Consider the following 21271-nt stretch of genomic DNA (forward strand, 5'->3'; position numbering starts at 1 on the left):
TGAGAGTGGATGTCCTCCTTGCTCTGGCTGCCTCCTTCGAAAAGCCTCTAGCTCTTGAGAGTCTTTCGATAGTCTGAAGGCAGTCAGACGAAGAGCGTGGAGGTTTGGGTGTACCTTCTTTACGTGAGGTTGACGCAGAAGGTCCACTCTTAGAGGAAGAGTCCTGGGAACGTCGACTAGCCATTGCAGTACCTCGGTGAACCATTCTCTCGCGGGCCAGAGGGGAGCAACCAACGTCAGCCGTGTCCCTTTGTGAGAGGCGAACTTCTGAAGTACCCTGTTGACAATCTTGAACGGCGGGAACGCATACAGGTCGAGATGGGACCAATCCAGCAGAAAGGCATCCACGTGAACTGCTGCTGGGTCTGGAATCGGAGAACAATACATCGGGAGCCTCTTGGTCATCGAGGTAGCGAATAGATCTATGGTTGGCTGACCCCACAGGGCCCATAGTCTGCTGCAAACATTCTTGTGAAGGGTCCACTCTGTGGGGATGACCTGACCCTTCCGGCTGAGGCGATCTGCCATGACATTCATATCGCCCTGAATGAACCTCGTTACCAGCGAAAGCTTTCGATCTTTTGACCAAATGAGGAGGTCCCTTGCGATCTCGAACAACTTCCTCGAATGAGTCCCTCCCTGCTTGGAGATGTAAGCCAAGGCTGTGGTGTTGTCGGAGTTCACCTCCACCACCTTGTTTAGCTGGAGGGACTTGAAGTTTATCAAGGCCAGATGAACCGCCAACAACTCCTTGCAATTGATGTGAAGTGTCCTTTGCTCCTGATTCCATGTGCCCGAGCATTCCTGTCCGTCCAGTGTCGCACCCCAGCCCGTGTCCGATGCGTCCGAGAAGAGACGGTGGTCGGGGGTCTGAACAGCCAATAGTAGACCTTCCTTGAGAAGAATGCTGTTCTTCCACCACGTTAGAGTAGACCTCATCTCTTCGGAAACAGGAACTGAGACCGTCTCTAGCGTCATGTCCTTTATCCAGTGAGCAGCTAGATGATACTGAAGGGGGCGGAGGTGGAGTCTCCCTAACTCGATGAACAGGGCCAGCGATGAAAGTGTCCCTGTTAGACTCATCCACTGCCTGACTGAACATCGGTTCCTTCTCAGCATGCTCTGGATGCATTCTAGGGCTTGATTGATCCTTGGGGGCGACGGAAAAGCCCGAAAAGCTCGACTCTGAATCTCCATACCCAGATAGACAATGGTCTGGGATGGGACGAGCTGGGACTTCTCTATATTGACCAGGAGGCCCAGTTCCTTGGTCAGATCCATAGTCCATCTGAGATTCTCCAGACAGCGACGACTTGTTGGAGCTCTTAAAAGCCAGTCGTCTAAATAGAGGGAGGCTCTGATGTCTGCCAAGTGAAGGAATTTCGCAATATTCCTCATCAGTCTGGTAAACACAAGAGGTGCCGTGCTTAGGCCAAAGCACAGGGCTTGGAACTGGTACACAACCTTTCCAAAGACGAACCTTAGGAAAGGTTGGGAGTCTGGATGGATGGGGACGTGAAAGTACGCGTCTTTCAGGTCTAACGAGACCATCCAGTCCTCCTGCCTGACCGCTGCTAGGACCGACTTCGTCGTCTCCATCGTGAACGTCTGCTTGGTGACAAAAGCATTGAGAGCACTGACGTCCAACACCGGTCTCCAACCTCCTGTCTTCTTCGCTACCAGGAAGAGACGGTTGTAGAAGCCCGGGGATTGATGGTCCCGGACTATGACTACCGCTTCCTTTTGTAGCAAGAGCGACACCTCTTGTTGCAACGCTAGCCTCTTGTCCTTCTCCTTGTAGTTGGGAGAGAGGTTGATGGGAGATAAGCTAGAGGGGGACTGCGGCAGAACGGAATTCTGTATCCCTCCCTTAGCCACTTCACAGACTGAGCGTCTGCACCTCTGCTCTCCCAAGCTTGCCAGAAGGTCTTGAGTCTGGCTCCCACTGCTGTCTGGAGAGGAAGAAAGTCAGAACTTGCCTTTTGCGGACTTGGAACCCTTCTTGGATTTGCCACGGTGACTGTCGGCACGGGTACCTCCTCTGCTGGAGGTTCTGCCACGAAAGGGCGGGATGAACCGAGTTGCAGGAGTGTCCACTGCTGCAGGGCGGAAGGGTCTAGGCACGGAAGGTAAGGTTTTAGCCTTACGTGCAGAAGATGCCATCAGATCATGGGTATCCTTCTGGATAAGAGAGGCAGCCATCCCCTTAATCAGCTCCTCCGGAAACAGACACTTGGAGAGAGGAGCAAACAACAACTCTGACTTCTGGCAAGGAGTGATACCAGCCGATAAGAAGGAGCAAAGATGTTCTCTCTTCTTGAGCACTCCCGACACGTACGAAGCCGCAAGTTCACCAGACCCATCCCGGATGGCTTTGTCCATGCTGGACATGATCAGCATGGCAGAGTCCCTATCTGAAGGGGAAGTCTTCCTGCTTAAGGCTCCCAAACACCAATCGAGGAAGTTGAAGATCTCGAAGGCACGAAAGACTCCCTTCAACAGATGATCCATATCGGAAAAGGACCAGCAGATCTTCGATCGTCTCATAGCCAACCTGCGGGGAGAGTCAACCAGACTTGAGAAGTCGCCCTGGGCAGAGGTAGGAACTCCCAAGCCGGGTTCCTCTCCCGTGGCATACCAGACGCTCGACTTGGAAGCAAGCTTGGTAGGCGGAAAGATGAATGCAGTCTTTCCCAGTTGCTTCTTGGAATGCAACCACTCTCCCATAACCCTCAAAGCTCTCTTAGAAGATCGTGCGAGAACAAGCTTGGTGAAAGCAGGCGCAGCAGACTGCATGCCCAGAGCAAACTCGGAGGGAGGAGAGCGAGGGGTTGCAGACACAAACTGCTCAGGATACAAGTCCCTGAACAAGGCAAGGACTTTACGAAAGTCTAAGGAGGGAGGCGTAGACTTGGGCCCTTCAAAGTCAGAGTGTGGCTCATCCAAGTGTGCAGCTTCGTCATCCGATACTCCATCATCCGAAAGCTGAGTAGGAAGTGGCAAAGGTAGAGCAGAAAGCTGAACGGCTGAATCCGGCAGAACGGGTGCATGCGTAGCTGCGGATCCAACATCATGCCGCTGCTGGTCTGTCTGCGAGCTGGCAACAACAAAAGCAGAGTGCTGGTGCGTGGGTGGGGCTGCAGTGGGTTGCGGAGCATGCTGTATGGTATGCGGCGCATGCCGCATGGGTTGCAGAGAAAGCTGCATAGTGCTGGAACCCGGCAGCTCTACAGCAGCAAGAACATGCGTCTGGCAGGGAGGACTGCGCATCGGTGGTGGAGCTCTCACAGGTGGAGTGTGGGAGCAGGCAGCCGCAGTATCTGCTGAGCGGACAACCTCGGCGGGTTGTAGGTTAACAGGAGCAGTGTTAACCTTCTCAGCATGATACTCCTGCATGAATGCCGCAAGCTGAGACTGCATAGTCTGCAGCATGGACCACTTAGGGTCTACCGTGGTTGGAGCAACAACAGACGGAGCAGAGGCCTGTTGTGGAACCACTCTACCTCTCTTGGGAGGTGTGCAGTCATCAGATGACTGCAGCGAGTCCGAACTGACCCAGTGGCTACACCTGGGCCGTTGGACTCGCTCGGAAGGGACCTTACGTTTGAGCGGTCGTGAGACCTTGGTCCATCGTTTCCTCCTGGAAACTTCTTCCACAGACGAGGAATGTAAGGGCTCATTCGTCTGTTTGTGGATGGGACGATCTTGAACAGATACGTCCGCAACCACTGAGGATACATCCGTGCGCCGATCAAGGCCTGCCGAACCCTTTGGTCCTTCGACATTGCTTCTCCCCTGGGCTTGGGAGCTTGCAAGAGGTCCCGGACTGGGAGGACGACTGGCACGCACAGATGTACCCTCATGCGCAACACTGACACTGACACTTTTCACATCACTAGCACTAACACTTCCCACTGCACTTTTCGCTTTCAGCTCTCTGACATCTGCCAAGAGCTGATTACGATCATTAACCAATGACTCCACTCGGTCACCTAGAGCCTGAATGGCACGCAACATATCCGCCATGGATGGCTGAGCACTAGTAGCAGGTTCGGGAGTCACCACCACAGGGGAAGGAAAAGGTTGAGGGGCATGGGGAGAGGAAAAATCCACAGAGCGAGAAGAACTCCTCCTGATTCTCTCCTTCTCTAACCTACGTGCATTTTTGAGGAATTCGTTAAAATCGAATTCCGAAAGCCCAGCACATTCCCCACATCGATCTTCCAATTGACAGGTTTTACCCCTACAATTGAAACAAACGGTGTGAGGATCTAAAGAGGCCTTCGGAAGACGCCTAGCACAAGTCCTAACACTACACTGCCTGTATTTAGGGACTTGAGACTGGTCAGACATCTTGAATTTAGAAGTAGTCAAGGGGGAATTCCAAAATCTAGCAAAGTTCGTTAACAATTAATTCAAATTAATTCCAAAAGCTTGCTAAGCTAATGATAAAGCTTCCTGAATAGCGAAGGCTAAACTCTAGAGTAAATACATCACCAAATCGTGAACAACAACTCCAGAATCAACAGCGTATCCAAGTAGGTCTTGCCGGCGGCACGACAGAGGAAAAATTGAGTTCTTGTTGACAAGAAGTACTTGAGTACCTACTCACAGATGGCGCTGTTGTGTACACCCCCACCTGGATAGCGATCGCTGGCGTATCCCGACCGTAGATTTCTGTCGGGCAACGGAGTTGACAGCTACATGATCATCGGGTAAGATTAATATTGAAAAATTCATTTTTCCTTGTTTCCTTTCCTTACTGGGCTAATTTCCCAGTTGGACCCCCTGGCCATAATAGCATCCTGCTTTTCCAACTAGGGTTGTAGCTTAGCAAGTAATAATAATAATAATAATAATAATAATAATAATAATAATAATAATAATTGGGTTACTGTGTCACACCACCAATGGTACGAGATAGTCAGGAATTAGTCACGAGGCATATATTTCTACTGACCCATATTACTTAAACATTTTATATATACAGGTTTGCAATCAATACAAATATATGTAAGGAAGTTCCTGAAAATTGTGTACCAAAATGCTATAAATGTATAGAATATGGAAGGTAGTGGGAAGAATAGCACCCATAGAAGCGATATCAATGAGTGGGAAGGTCTACACCAATTGGGATACTCAGGCATAAAGAAAACATGATGATTAGAAAAAGACAACTTTCACCAAGACCAAAGTCTTATTAAGATATCAATGATAATAAATTACTTCACCTGTATAGTGCTGGTCTTGGAACTGTTTATATCATTCTGCCCTGGTTTGTTGATAGGTCTTGGGGGTGGTCCAGCCCTGGGACGGGAACTAGTTCCTCCATATTTGCTATTGTCATTGACTATAGCAACTGGTATATTTGTACTGCCAGCATTTCCAAATGGCTGAAAATTAAAGAAAATACTTTAGTTAATTTATCATATTAAACTTACCGAGACCATAGTAACATTTCCAAGCTCTTACAAGTGTGTCAAAGAATTTGTTCATTAATGAAGGGGGTGAAAATTGGAATAAGACTATAGAAGTTGGACAGGTGGACAGGGCAAGACTGATAGGAATAGTTGAAAATTAATAGGAAATAAAAAATAATGCAGCAAAAGAAATATCAGAAGTCTTAATTTTTACTGTACCTATGATTAATATATATAGGTACACTGGATGTTATAACTTCTAAGGAGAAATGTTGAGAAAAGTAACGTTGTCAATACTAACCTTGGTGATACTGACTCCGAGCCCACTTAAGCCTGCTCCAGATTCTGTGACCCTCATCCTCTTCTGACGCTCACAATACTTGAACCATGTTTCTTCATTGAAACCATAATTGAAATAGTCAGAGATATCTGCTCCTGGTTTTCTGGAAGATAAGTAAATTGTGGTTATTGTACACAAAATATATGATACAGTAAAATACTGTACTCAATTTTCTTGCAGTTAGCAATTCTCTATTATCCACACCTAAATCTAACACACATTTAATTTTTACAACACTAGCCTGTTCCCCCCTACTGAGTGGTTCCAGATAAAAACTACAGAATGATCCTTGGTACATTTATCTTCCAACTCTTTTATCATCAATGTCTTGTGAAGTGAAAACTTCCACATTTGTTTACACAGAATGTTTATCAGCAATAGGTTCCCCATACTACACAAAGTATGCCATTCAACCTACTTTACACACACACACTTACATTTCCTGGATATCAAAGTCTATTCTTTTCAATATATCTTTCACACCATCTATGGAACCCTTTATAGGCCTTCCTTTCCTTGTAACTCTATGCATTTATGAACTATATATTTTTTTACTTGTCTGTGGCTGAATCATCTCAAGATACTCTGATCCATCTTTGCACCAATGATAACCTTTCAACCACTTTTCTTAAGCATCTCCACATTTCTCACCCTATCAACTGATAGAAATTAATGGTTAGCAAATATCATCATCACTATTATTCAACAGGGTCTAACATTCACAACTATGTAAAAGAAAAAAAAAAAACAATGAAGCAGAGTAACATAAAAAAATACTTAAATTGGCAAATGTTTCATATATAAAACACCCACAAACTTGTGAGAAAATAGAAAATTTTAAACTGATTTTTATCTTCCCCAAATATATGAACCCGAATTCTTTAATAATAAAAATGTCTTCAGTGGCACCGGCATGGCCGCTAAATCATAAAAAGGTAAGTGTGGTAGTTAGTTGAAAGTAGAAGAAGGGGTTCACACAATTGCCCAATTTTATCACGTCACTTTTGACCTAGTTGTGTTGCGAACCTAGTTTCCTCTCGGGACAAGAAGCATCTCATCTACGATAGCGATTGTCTAAGACACTATGTAAAGAAAAAGTAAGAATCACTGATTTTTCTTGGTTTTTTTTTTTACCCTCCCTTGGGGTGCAGCAGACATCCCATTATATCCAGAACAGGATGTTAGAAAAATTGACTGTAAAGAAAACTCGAATAATAATGAGGCTTGCCTGCATCTAAAATGGCTGCGCCATCTTAAGGGAAGGAGAGAAAGAAGACTAAAAAAGCGTCCTTACAATCTCTTTCTACACTTATGCCATGACTGCTATCTTAGATGAGATGCTTCTTGTCCTGTTAGGAAGCAAGGTTTGCAACACAACTTGTTGAGTAGCCACCATAAAACCAAGGGAAAACTTATCCAGGGACCTGTGGGTAGACTCCCATTGTTTCCCAGAATCCTGCCTTCAAGATCTGCACAACTGTTGGGTTCTTCCTAAAAGTGAAGATAGATCCAATATCTCAGCTTCACAAAACCCCCCAAAAAAGCATTTTTGGATGCTTCTTTACCTTTTCAGTGCTATCTTTACAGGACAGAAAAGCAAGTCATCCTGATCTCTGCTAGTCACTACTTGTAATGTGATAGAGAAGAACTCGAATCTGAAGTCATGAAGGGCTGGATTCTAGGTCTTGGACACTGTCTTCCGATCAAAGGAGACCTTTGTTTTACAGAATGGCTCGTGACACACTTAAATGTCTTGTGGCTAGCTACTCGCAAAGCCCAGGTTAAGGATAGTAAGAAGATAGTTTGGAGAGTGAGATCTCTATCTGATGCCCCTTTCAAGAGCTTGTTCATGGTCTGCTTAAGATACCCAAGGACTCTAGTAACATCCAACTCGTGGCTACTAGGGAACTACCAGGGCATCCTAAAGACTATTATCATCAACAGTCTACTAAGCAATTGGCAAATCAGGCAAAAGGGATATAATGTTTATCTGTCCACATGGTCCCAGGGGTGCTGGGAGGTGTCCTTGAAAGTTGCAGATGGGTTTGGAACCAGAGAGCAGAATACACTACTGGAAGTTTCTATTTCAACAAAGAGGAAAAAGGGTCAGTTGATGGTGATTCCGGAGCAATTAGAATTCCTGCCACATAAGGATGTAGAAAACACTCTGACCCTACATTGTGGATCTGGTAATATGACAATGAACTGTACTGACAGCTTTACCACACTGTTGGCTGCCCATTTGTGCACATCCTTTGCTAACTTGCAGTGTCCTGTGAAACAGTAAACCCTTGTTAGTTGATGTACATTATATCACTAAGGTGGTGCTAACATTCATAAATGCTATCGGGTCTCCTATCAAACTCTGTTGAAAAGCTTGCAATGCTAGTAGCGCTGCTTGTATTTCCAGTAGGTTGATATGCAGGCGCTTTCTTCCGTAGACCTCATACCCCACGTGTTCTGCTTCCTCAAGTGTGCGCCCACCCCTCCCTGGATGCACATGTGAACAACTACATGGAGTTGGGGAGTCTAATGGAACTCCTCTGGTGAGATTCTTGTTCAGTAACCAGGCAAGATCGTCCACAAGAACCAGATGGTAGGGAGAATGACTGGTTGGTGACCAGTGATGCTTCAAAGACTACTGGAGTGACCGCTGGTGGAGGCACCCGTGTGGAACAAGCTTCTTCAATGATGAATGGTGTGCCATAAGATGTTGCCACTGTCGAGCCACAAATTCTTAGTCATGCAGAAATGGCTGTACTACATCCCTAATTCTGCTGACATGATCATCCAATGTATCCATCAGCATACTCTAATACTCTATCCTCTGCTTTCGCATGTACTTTCTGTAGGACTGATGTATGGGTATCTTGAAGTATGCATCCTTCAGGTCGACAGATAAGATGCAATCTTCTTTATTGACGGCAGACCTTACGGTATTTGGCGTCTCCATCTTGAACGGTGTCTCGGGAGAGGACAATGATCTGACTCTTCTCTAGCTGTCTGTCGACTTCTCCCACAGGAAGAGTTAACTGTAAAGGCCAGAATTGACTCACATGTCTTCAAGCTCTTTCTTTTCCTCCATCACCTTCACATCTATCCATGTATAAGACAACCTTTAGAGTAGACAAGGTGACAAAGGCAAATCTTATCTCATATCTGTAGTCTAAAACAACTACTAAATTACGAAACCATCTATGGTAAGTGTAGGCTCTTTCTATGTAAAGGTGATATTAACATTTTTCTTACTTAATGTACACTTAGAAATTCAAAATGAAAAAAAGTGATTCTGTCATACTTTCCCTAAGTAAAAAGCCCAAAAGAGAAAAAACCATTTAGTTAGTGTATGTTTCATCACCAATTACAGCAAAAAGTGCATTTAAATATCCAATTCTTGTAAATTGCATGAAAACTGTTATCAATTAAAAGATGGTTTGAATATGTTTAGACATTATAATAAGAATACTTCTTATTTACACAGTATGTAGGTATATCCTTGAAAGTGGTACCCTGAATCAGCTGACAATGTTTTAATTTTCTCAGCTGGCCTCGAATATATAATTTTCATACTTATTCAAAAAATTGTATAATAAATATTGTAAAAATAACAATACAGGTAGTCGCCGACTTACGACCGAGATAGGGACCGAGAGATGAGTCGTAAGTCGAGTTCGCCGTATGTCGAACTACAAAAGTGAGGTTTCCGTAGATTTATATCGATACGTTATGATTCGGCAATCATCTGGATCATATTTTCTCAATATTTTCTTACTGTCTATTCCATTTTCTTGTTCATAGGATATCATATGCTCTATAAATGCATTTTTGTATTCTATTTATCAATATTGGAAGCATTTTACAATCGAGCACTGAAAATTTTGTTTACCTTTGGTTATGATCAGCTGATCTGAAAGTGCCGCTACCTACCGTATCAAAATATGGCGTACATACGTATGGCATATTTCTTTATCATTTCTTAACTTATTAGAAATATCTTCATGATGAATATTACATCAACGCCAATATGTTACAGGAAATCAGTTTCCATACAGTTCGTCTAATCATTAGGTATAATGCGAAATCGTTGTAGCTCTTTCTCTGTGTGTGTGCGCGCTCGCTCTCGCAATCGCATACGGGTAGTTCATTTTTAAAGCTTCATACAGTATTCTAGTTCAATAATAAGCCTTTATATTTCATTAGACATTACTGTGTTTAATTGTGGTTTATTAAAGAATGTTTATATTTTATTTTTCAATTTCTTGAGCATATCAATAATCAACAAATACTTTTGATTTACTTTTGGTTGGCATCAGCTGATCTCAAGGTCACGCTGCCGTATTACTATTATGAGCACATATATATAGTGCGAATAACACTGATTTATATAATTTTCTTGACATTCGTAATTTCTTCATAATGCATATTACATCAGCGCCAATATATTATAGGGTATCACATTTTCAACGTTTAAAGCTAGCTCTCTCTCTCTCTCTCTCTCTCTCTCTCTCTCTCTCTCTCTCTCTCTCTCTCTCTCTCTCTCTCTCTCTCTCAAAAATGAAATCTTTGTTGCTTCACTAAGTTCGTTATAATTCAATTTTCCTTACTTTCTCCAATCTTGCACCATCTGTCACATCGAACGTTATAGCGGTAACCCAACTGTTCGATGACTTAAAAACCGTCCTAGCACTTTCTTCTTCTTTTACTTCTTTTCAGATGGTTCCATAATTGAGTTGGGTACAAGTTGACTTATAACTGAAGTTAGGAAAAGTATTTTGGATATGAAATGGACAATTATCTTTTGTAACAGTTTAGAACTATCGTAAATTATCATTCCGTCATTAGTGACAGTTTGCTATTGTTGATTAAATGCCAAAAAAATAGTTTTCCTGCTTTGCTACATATGTATGAATTTATATAGATATGGTAAGTAAAATATTTGTAATAACATATTTACTAAAAGCTCTTAATATCATTAGTTACCACTGTGATTATGCGCGTTTAATGCGTTCATTTGTTTATTATGATAGAAGATGGAGCCTAGAGTGAACAAATGGAAGGTTTCCGTTTCAGGCGGCGTCTTTAGGAAAATCATTACTGTATATATATGGCATTCATTTCATTCATTTTGAAGTTCTAAGAAAAATTAAGTAGAACACCATTGGAAATAACAAAATCATCATATAATCAATACTTAGTAAGATAGTTGTCGATGCCAAAACTAACCAATACACAGATGCATAAATGGATTCGTTTTTCGTTATGATCAGAGATGAACGTAAACAAAACAATGGTTGTCGTTTTTTATTGTGCTTTTAGACGTGTTTTGGAAACGCATGATATAAAATCGCCTTTATTTCGATAATTTTGGATTTTCAATGATACAACAAAAGCTAGTCTATACAGTGATGGTTTTGTTATTCACCAGTTGTCTTATATAATAGATATGACAAACATTAAAATTTGTCTGTATTTTAGGTCACGTTATAACGAGAAATATACAGTATATACACCCATCCTGGTTGTAATTCTAACCTTTTTCAAGTTATTAGAACTTTAAAGCATATTAAATGTTTGATTTATTTACAAGAACAATTTAATATTATTAAAAATACAGTAGAGTACATAGAAAGTATTGGAACTGGGTAGTAAACACGTTTGAATAGGCAAGTTGCAAGTAATCATGGCCCTAATGGAGTTATTTCTGTTAGCTGTACGTTTCGAAATATGCGATTTTCCATTTATGCGGGGTCATTGATCGACCAAATTCTCGCATAATTCGGGACCCTACTGTACGATAGTATTTATGACAACCGATACAGACCCACTAAATACTTTGTTCCGTTTTTTATATTTTGATAATGGGAATACTAAATGGATTTTGAGCAAAGCGAAAAATCTATTTTTGGGTGATATGGCCATGTCCCGATGGAAGGTTCCTTTAGGCAGTTTTCTAAGGGATATTTGGCTACAGTGATACTCCCAGAGAATTGTCCACAGGTCTCCAGAATTATAACTCCTGGCGCGAGTATCCTTAACATAACTCTTAAGGATATCGCATAATATCAGGGGACGTATTTCTTGATACGACACATAGCAATCTTCACCCCGAATAGTTTTTGCTTTGAGGGGGAAGAGTAGCAAAATTGAAGGGGAGCCGTTATCAAGGTTACCCGGTGGATCCTCTCCCGGTACCACCCCGGCGAACTATTCCTTGTTGCAATTAAGCATGGATAGCCGCAGATAGAGTAGTTTCGTGGGGACTTTATTACATATGTGTGTACTCCTTTTTAGAAAGGAGGGAGGGTCCATCAGGACAACATGGCCATATCACCCAAAAATAGATTTTTCGCTTTGCTCAAAATCCAATTTTTGGGCTCAGCTATGTCGTCCCGATGGAAGTTTACCACAGAATTACTTGAAAGTACTATATCTGTGGGTTTGTATAAATGCCTTTACTTTGAATGAGTTCCTTATATGGTCTCCTAGACCTTTATATATGACATTACTGTTGTTTGTCATATCCACTAAGCTTGGAACTAGCTTAGGGCTTCCTGCCCCCTCCAGGGAAAGTGTCGACTTCGACTATAAGGATTCAAAGTTTGTATCTCCACAGGGACGGACGGTAAATCTTAGAGGTTACCCTTTATCCCATGGAAATCTGTACTCTGATTTCAAGTTGGGCCCTTCTAGGGTTTAATTAAAACTCTAGTATACCTTATTTTGTCTGTTACTGAGATAGCAGCAATAAGACGCAAATACGTTTAGTATTTTACCTTGTAGCTAAATTATAAATTGTAGTTACAATCAGGTATGAATCTGATCTGGCATTGAAAACACATCAGGGTCCATATTTTCTCCTTTAGGGAAAATATGTAATTTCATCAAAATGATGCCACTCAATAGAGATTTGAAACCAAGTCTGACTGATTTGTACAGATTTTGGAAATGCATGAACACTGTGACGCAACGTTCACTCGGTACTGGTGTTATCGGTCGGATATGCACCTATGTGGAACAGTGTGTTAATCATAGTTGTGATTTGCACTTGAGGGTAAATGTACCCATGCACCCGATGCACTGGAAAGTCCCAAAGCAGTTCACTGTTCGTCGCAAGCTTAGACGACGAGTTCTTTAGAACTACCCGCCGCCACCACAACATGTCTTATCTTATGTACTTGCTTCGAATAGTGTTGGAAGAAGTTCCACGAAGAAGCAATGTTCTTAGGATCATGAACTGCGGGTGAGCTGTCAAGATCCCCTCTGCGAATAAGTAGGTGAGCATTGCTCTCGGTTATCTTAGGGATAGATTTTGATCCTGAGGTATCGCCTCAGAGGCTGTCCTTCCTTGAAGTCTGAAGTTCTACGAAGGTAGACCTTAAGACACCCTAATGGGCATAGGGAAACATCTTCCTTCAGTGGGCAGATTCTCCAAGGACCCCACCTTTTGGTGGGCAGCCCGTTTTTGGCGAGAAAAGTAGGATAGGGAAAGGATTCAGTTCTCCCTTTTCTGTGAACTGAATATGGCCTACATCCTTGATAGGGCCAATGTTTCATTAACTCTAGACCCAGAGGCTATTGCAAACAAAAAATTGACTTTCTGTGTTAACTCTTTTAGAGTACAATCCTCATTGTTTAGGTTCGAAGCATAGTGTAAGACTTTGACCAACGACCAAGTAATGGGCTTTAGAGGGGTTGTCGGCATGGGTCTAGTGTATGCTTTGGTACCTTAAAAAAGGTTCCGCTTATGAGGCCCATCTCAAGGGCGAATAGAAGAGGTCTAGTCAAGGCCGACTTACACGTGGTTATCGTAGTGGAAGTCAGGCCTCGTTCAAGTAGGTAAAAGAAGAAAGAGACAGAGAAACCTGTTGAAATTTCTGTTGGTCCCCTTGTTTTCAAGAGGGGTGCCCCTTTCTTCCAAGACAATTCACATTGACTCCTGGTTGGACTTGACTTGTACTCTACAATGAAGTCGGTCACATTCTTCAAGATCCCGAACTCTTGTGCGCTGTTAGGGCGAAAAAATCTTGAAATGCAGGTTGTTGGTTCTCGGGGATGAAATGTAACAGCCGACTTCTGCACCAGTTTTGATAAAGCTGGGTACGGCAGAGGAAACAGCTACAGTTTCAATTCTAGAATTAGAGGAAACCAATTGTTTTTGGGCCATTTGGGGGCCACAACAGGAGCTGTTCCTTTGCAGGATACTAGCTTGTCGAGGACTTTTAGCAGGAGATTGGTTGGTGGAAGCAGATACATTCGATTCCATCCGTTCCAGTCGAAAGACATGACGTCTATCGGTTCTGCTTAAGGTTCTTGTAAGGGGCTACTAGTTCTTGTTGTCGCTCGTTGCGAAGAGGTCGATCTGCAGTTCCGGGACTTTTATCGAGAACAAAGGAGAATGAGTCTGCATCTAAGGACCATTCTGTCTCTATCGGCTTTCGCCTGGATAGAGCATCCGCAGTCACATTGCGGAATCCTTGAAGGTGAACTGCTTGATACTGTCATCTACTCTTCCTTGCCGGGCGGGAGATGGCTAACATCACATGGTTGATGTGAGGTGAGCTCGAGCCTTGTCGATTAGACATATTACTATCACCTCGTTGTTGAGAGCCAATCTGATGTGAACTGTTCTGCGAGTGGATAGTCTCCTCAACGTCAGGAGGACTGTCATAGCCTCCAAGATGTTGATGTGAAAGTTTTTGAACTGGAATGATCAATTTCTTGCCCTTTCATTTCATACGGATGGCCTCCCCGTTCTTTCAGGGAGGCTTCCGTGTGTATCGCCACTGATGTTTGTGGTGGTTGCAAGAAAATTGTCTGTGCTAGGCTCTTATTCGTTGACCACGGCCTCAATAGCGTGCGTAATCGGGTCGGTGTCAACCTTGTCTATCTCTTCGAGCGTTTGATGCGTATCTTCTCCAGACTTCTGGCACATCCTTTAGCTGTGCTTCTTAGCACCGGGTCTGTCACTATTGCGAACCTGAGAGAGCCCAGTGCTCTTTCCTGTTGGCATTTTGAAATCCTCTTGTGTTGGATTAGTCTCCTGACAGATGCCGCTATTTCTCTACTCTTCTTTAATAGAATGGAGAGGTGTTGTGACTGCAAGTTCCCATGGATTCCCAACCATTGAAACTTGTGAGCTGGAGAAAAGCGAGACTTCTAGCGACTGGTCTTGAGGCCCAGGTGTTCCAGGAACTGGATCACCTTTCCGACCGCTTGCAGACAAGTAGTCTTGGATGCTGCCCGCACCCGCCAATCGTCCAGGTATGCTACTACCTGTACTCCTTCGAAGCGTAGGTGCTGGACGATCGTGTCCGACAGTTTTGTGAATACCTTTAGGGCTTTATCTGGTCCAAAGGGCATGGCTATGAAGACAAATTTTGTCTTCTGTAGCCTGAATCCTAGGTAGGAGGAGAGGGGGCGACTGACTGGTATGTGCCAGTAAGCATCTGCCAGGTCTGGTCTATTGAGACTATATACGCCCCTTTTTTGGTAAAAGGGTCCTTATGTGTTGCACTGTAAGTGTCTGTAACTTGTTGTTCTCGATGAACTTGTTGAGTAGAGACAAGTTTAGAATGACTCTGGGTCTGTCTGAGTCCTTCTTGGGAACACAAAACAGCTTTCCCTGGAATTTTGATGGACTTCACTTTCCTCAATACCTTCTTCTTCAAGAGTTCTGAGGCATATTTTTTCAATAAGGGGGGGAGTGTTGAAAGAATTTTAGAAAGGTGGGGTGGATTTCGTTCCATTTCCAACCAAGTCCATTCGTAATTTGGCTGTGGACCCAGGGATCGAAGGTCCAACGATCCCGAAAGTGGAAAGTCTGCCTCCTACCTGGAACTTCACATTGTTTAGAGGTATCCTGAGGACATATTTCCGTGACCGCGTCCACCTCCACCCTTGGGAGATTTCCGGAGGATCCTCTTTTTGGGCCCTTACCTTGTAGGGCCGAAAGGTGGTCAAGTGCCTTTCAAAGCCTGGATTAAATACAGGTGACTCGGTACCAGCTGATGAGAAACCATCTAGAAGGTGGTTTACGGCTGGGCTACCATTTGAGACACCGTGATCATGGTCACGGTCGGAAATTGTGTAGTTCTAATGATGATTTTCTCTTTAAGGACATGCCCCACTTTTGGAGCAAGTTCCCATTCTCCATGGTGGCTTTGGTAAAGACTTCTTGGACCACTTCCCGTGGGAAAGGGTCTACGCCCCAGATACCTGATGAAATCAGTTTTCTGGATTCGTGTTTCACCGTTGATGCGGCAAACACATGGTCTCTACCGGTCCTTTTTTGACCTGAGAAAAACCTACAAATCCATCACAAGGGTGGGGCGTTACTAAAGGCCAGCACACATTTCTTAAGTGGTTCTGATGAGACAGGGAGGCGACAAGCTTATCATTCGTCTCCTGTTCCCTTCTCAAAGGATGGTTTGTCAACTTTGGAAGGTTCTCGTTAAACTGCTGACCAGCTATCTATGGATCCAACTTCGAGATGGAGAAGGTTAGATGCACTTTTTTCCACTTCTCCTTGCAGGTGGGCATAGCTAGAGATAATGGTTTGCCTTTCTCTAGGGTTGGGCAGGGTTTGCCCTCTTCGACTGCTCTCCTGACACAGTCTAGGGCTTTCCCCGAAAGGGGAGAAGGCTCATGAGGAAGGAGCAATGACGGTTGGATGCTTCTTGTTCAATGCTGAGACTTTGGAGTTATTATATCTGGCCCCTTTCTGGGTCTTGGCAAGGATGGCTTGGGCCTTGTCATGTTCGAAGACAATGACTTCCTTCGGTATAGCCTCCTCGCGGGATGTAGGTTCATCTCGTAGTCTCACAAAGCATTCTGGATACACTGAAAGCTGGACCAGATTTGAAGCTCTTCAAGGGGATTGGGCCCCAACTTCCAGGAGATTATAAAGCTTCCTATTCAACCTGGGCATGTGTTCCGTCTAGCCCCAGGGGTTGGTTCGGAACAGTGAGGGAGGTCAGATATTTTAAGGGGTTTAGCGGAAACCCCTGGAAGCGCCAGGGCATTTCCTTCCTTGTATCTATCTTTTCCTCTCTTTGAGATTTTGCTTATTCTCCTCTCGTTCCTTCTGGAACAGTGTCAGCGTCTGCTGGATCGACTCTAGGAGCGTTTCGCTCCAGACGAACTGTCTAGCCAGTTGGGGGGGTGGGGGTTGAAGAGGTTGACGGCATAAGTTAATATGCCGGCACAGTGAGCTGAGGTACCTCAGTCATCGTCGAGATGGATCCTTCTTCCTCCGTGGGTGGTTAAACCACTCCTTATTCAGGGCCTTCTTGCAGTAGGTCCTGTCTGGTGTCAATGGATGCCTCTGACATCCGATCTTGGTGGATGTCCAAGCCTTGCAGTGCCTGTTGATATCCGTGTCCACTGTGAGTTGGATAGAGGGAGGCTGGACCTGTGCCTGAAGCACAAATGTACACTGTACTCGATTGAGCCTTAGGGAACAGTAGGCACTTCAAAGATTTGTTAGGTAGGTAAGGTCCCTGAAAGTTCTTCTGGAAGCCTCATACTCACCTTTGTTGGGTTTCCCTTGCTGTATCCCTTAACTCCGTAGTGTCAGGGATGTCTTTTACAAAGCCGTCGGTCAGCAAGGTCAAGCGATTGGAGTGACCTTTCGGGTCCCAGAACCTCAGGGATCCAGATAGATGCGGCAGGGGCATAAGACCTGTACATCGTATGCCCACAAAAATTCTTACTCTTGTGGTTACAGAACACCACTGTACACTTCGCCATCGGCTCCTCCTGTAAGGGAGGAAAGGGTGAATGAGTACTAGATTGTTTATATTATTGATATAATATATGCTAAAATACGGGTTCCATATATGCTAAAATACGGGTTCCAGTACCTCAGGGATCCAAATACAATGCAGCGAGGGGCATGAGACCTGCACATCTTGTGGCCACAAAAGGCCCTACTTTTGTGGTTGCAGAACAGTACTGCACACTTCACCTTGCCCTCCTCCTGTAAGGAAGGAAAGAGTGAAATAAGTATGGGGCAATTTATAATACTGATAAATATATTCACATGCATTAAATAGTAATCATTACTATTATAATTATTGCTTAGGATAGTAAGCTAAAAAGGAAATAGGAAAGACACATATCTGTGTTTCCTTTCCAGGCAATTGCTGCGACCTCCCTCAATATTATTTTAAATTTCCTTATTAGGGAAATATAGGGTGGAATAGCTCTAGTACTTAGAGCTGAGGTCAGTGTATTATAACACTAACTCCCCACCAGTGAAATATTAATACTGTAGGGTAAAAATATGTGTTCGGATGATCTAGGATACATCAGAATGCTGAAGGAATGCTTCACCTCAACATTTACTTAGCAGTCTCAACAATGGACAGTGAAAGGATACACAGAGTATGTTGGAAAATCATACTACTGTATGTTATATACTGTAGTTTTCTAACTGCTGTATTTACTATATTGCAGGAATACTGGCTACTGTTTAGTCTTATACTGTAGTTCTGCCGGTATACTACCGGGTTAGGCTAGTACCTGGAGGCACTAGCCGACAGAGAGAGAGAAAGAATGGAGAGAAGGACTACCGTATTATTATAGTCTAGTACAATAAGGGACTACTGTCTCTACTGCCTTCTTTCCAGAATGAGGATTCAAATGGAAAGGGAGAGAATGTATTAATTCTAGCTTCCATCCAGCCATAATATCTGTTGCCGGCTGCACTGCCGGTTACAGGGTTTGTGGATGGCAGTCCAAGGGAAGACTGAAGAATACACAAAGTTGTAATGGGTCTCCCACCAGCAGCCGTCATGGCCGGCACAACCTTTCCCGGAGCCTATAGGAGCCCGGCCGGCATCGTAATCAGCCCGGCAAGCGGGGTGATTGTAGAATACTGGCCACAGGGGTCGTGACGGCTTAACTAAAGGACAAAAGGGGGAAGGGAAAGGGTCTTATATTTTGCATAGAAAGAAGGCGGCAGGTATGCCTCCTGCTTTCGGCTGCAAATCAAGGAAACATAGTTTCCTTGCTGGTGCCGTCTTTGGTGGCAGAGGAATAACGATTCCTTAGCCTAAGACATTGCCGGATATAAGACATGTCTTCTAGTCCGCAAGGGAGAAAGGTGGCGGCAATTGTACTACCACTTTCGGTTGTGGACTAGGGAAGCCGGGCTTCCTATGCCGGCAATGGTGTAACCGGCAGGGGAATGACTGAATACTCTGAGTTACTGTCGTATTTCAAAGCCGGGATACTCACCGGCAAAAAGGATGGACAGAAACACTATCTCAGTCAAGCCGGAGTACACTACTCTATGGCAAGACGAAAGATAGGGTTGCCGCCTAATGGCGGCACTCAGAGGGAAGGAAGGGTTTATCCTTATATCTCTAAAAGAGACGAGTATCGAATTATGATAGTAATTCTAGGAGATGTTCTATCTCCGATTGAATTAATAAAACGATACGAGAGGATAAACGGGGATAATGTTACTAAAGTATACTAAAACGCGTTAGGCTAACCTAACCCGAGTCAGGATTCGGCTACCTATATCACCGAGGCCCTAACGTATACTATCAAAAAGTTTTAACAGAAGAGGAAATATTACATGTGTAAATCTTATCTTCACGACTATAATTTATCTAAATAGCTAGAATTCATTATAGCTAAATACCGGGAACGACGTACTACTAACTAAACAAAGCATTTATGGCGTACAACAGCGGTACGATATGGCCGTCTACGGTGATGGCTCTGCTCTACTAAACACATCTAAATTATGCTAATTTGACTGTGAGAAGGGAGCCAAAATTTATACACAGGAAAGATTAAATACTCAACTTTCCAGAGGATGAAGATGCTGGAGATTGCATTGTAATAATCCTTTATAATAGTAACAACACCGAGAGCGACTGGGAGAAACACTGCTTAATTCGCTACTACAAAAGGAATAGTTCGCCGGGGTGGTACCGGGAAGGGATCCACCGGGTAACCTTGATAACGGCTCCCCTTCAATTTCGCCACTCTTTCCCCTCAAAGCGAAAACTCTATTCGGGGTGAAGATTGCTGTGTCGTATCAATAAATACGTCCCCTGATATTATGCGATATCCTTAAGAGTTATATTAAGGATACTCGCGCCAGGAGTTAGAATTCTGGAGACCTGTGGTCAATTCTCTGGGAGTATCACTGTAGCCAAATATCCCTTAGAAAGCTGCCTAAAGGAACCTTCCATGAGGACGACATGGGTGAGCCCAAAAATATAGTATTGATCATTAGCCTATTGGAAGGAAATCTCTATGTAGCCCACTCGCTTTCCACCAGAAATATGTCACCAGACATATATGAACTTAACAGATATCAAAACTTTTAATAATGTATTTTTTTATTTAAATGGATACTGTATATTATCAATAAAAATATTATTTTACCAAGAGAAATTAATTCACTTTTATAAAAGAAAATATATTATTCTTAAGGAAATAGTTGTCAAATTAGTGTACCATTCCTAATAGACTTGTTTCATCATCACAGTGAATAAAGTGGTCATAAAGTTGAACAGTCCCAAGTTGCATAGGTCATAAGTCAACGACTACCTGTAATGAATTCCTTGTTGAAGCCTTAACAGGAAAATCCGTGGGAACAAACAGTTCCTAAGCCATACAGGTGATATGTTTTTTTTTAGCCAATGAAACATTACATTGTAAATGAACGAGTATGAAGTCTTAAACCGACTACAGAATTGGAAACAACCCTACCTGGTGATCTATTGGACTGGGATTCAAGACCCGTTCAAGCTTGATAGTTTCTTGTAATGTTTGGGGGAGCCTATAAGTCTACCTGATGAGTCATCACCAGCCATTGCCTGTCTCATTGATCCTAGCTTAGGTGGAGAGGGGGCTTAGGAACTGATCATTTGTATATATGGTCAGTCTCTATGGCACTGTCCTGCTATGACATTATCACTATCATGTGCCTCTGACATTAATGAGTGACCTTTAAACCTTCAAACTCCCCAGATACAAAAAATTATGACAATGCCTCTATAAATCAATTCCTGAGAACATAACTAATTCAAAATTAAGTGTTGTAAACACTGGTTCTATTACTTCAAGGAATGAATAGGGAATTATGAGTTGCAATATTATTAGATACATTAGTTAAAATTAGCATAAACAAACCATACCTCCATGGCTTGTCTTCCATATCATTATATGAGAAGTCTCCAACAGGAACACCATTAACTTTTCCTGGCGATGTAAAATCTTCATCTTTCAAGCCGGTTGTAGGGGCAGCCTGTAATAAAAATGGCAATGGAATTTCTCATTTGTCTACATTAACTGAATAAGGTAAGCAAATTGCAGCCAAAATACCGATTGTCCTCAAGTACCTGTATTCTAAAAAAAAGTTTAAATGATAGATGCTTATTCAGCTACGAATTCAATCACTTTACCTTCGGTTGAAATCGTGCTCCATGAGGAGCAGATGGAGCCTGAATGATATCTGGTTGAGTCTTAAGTACACCAATTGTAATTG

At 43.3% G+C, this 21271-nt stretch overlaps 1 protein-coding gene across 1 annotated transcript in view; it reads right to left on the reverse strand.

Moving 5' to 3' along the window:
* The window catches only part of LOC137625984 (pre-mRNA 3'-end-processing factor FIP1-like), a 43575-nt gene extending 22310 nt beyond the window's left edge, over positions 1–21265 (reverse strand). The window contains exons 1-4 of the mRNA XM_068357066.1: positions 21189–21265; positions 20922–21031; positions 5722–5863; positions 5232–5393 (exon numbers count right to left, since the gene is read on the reverse strand). Of these exons, the coding sequence (XP_068213167.1) occupies positions 5232–5393; positions 5722–5863; positions 20922–20941 (324 nt within the window). The 5' untranslated portion in view covers positions 20942–21031; positions 21189–21265. The remainder of the gene's footprint in view (positions 1–5231; positions 5394–5721; positions 5864–20921; positions 21032–21188) is intronic.
* Between the last annotated feature and the right edge of the window lie 6 nt (positions 21266–21271).

This window comes from Palaemon carinicauda, chromosome 33 (assembly GCF_036898095.1).
Source record: "Palaemon carinicauda isolate YSFRI2023 chromosome 33, ASM3689809v2, whole genome shotgun sequence".
NCBI classification, from domain to species: Eukaryota; Metazoa; Arthropoda; class Malacostraca; order Decapoda; family Palaemonidae; genus Palaemon; species Palaemon carinicauda.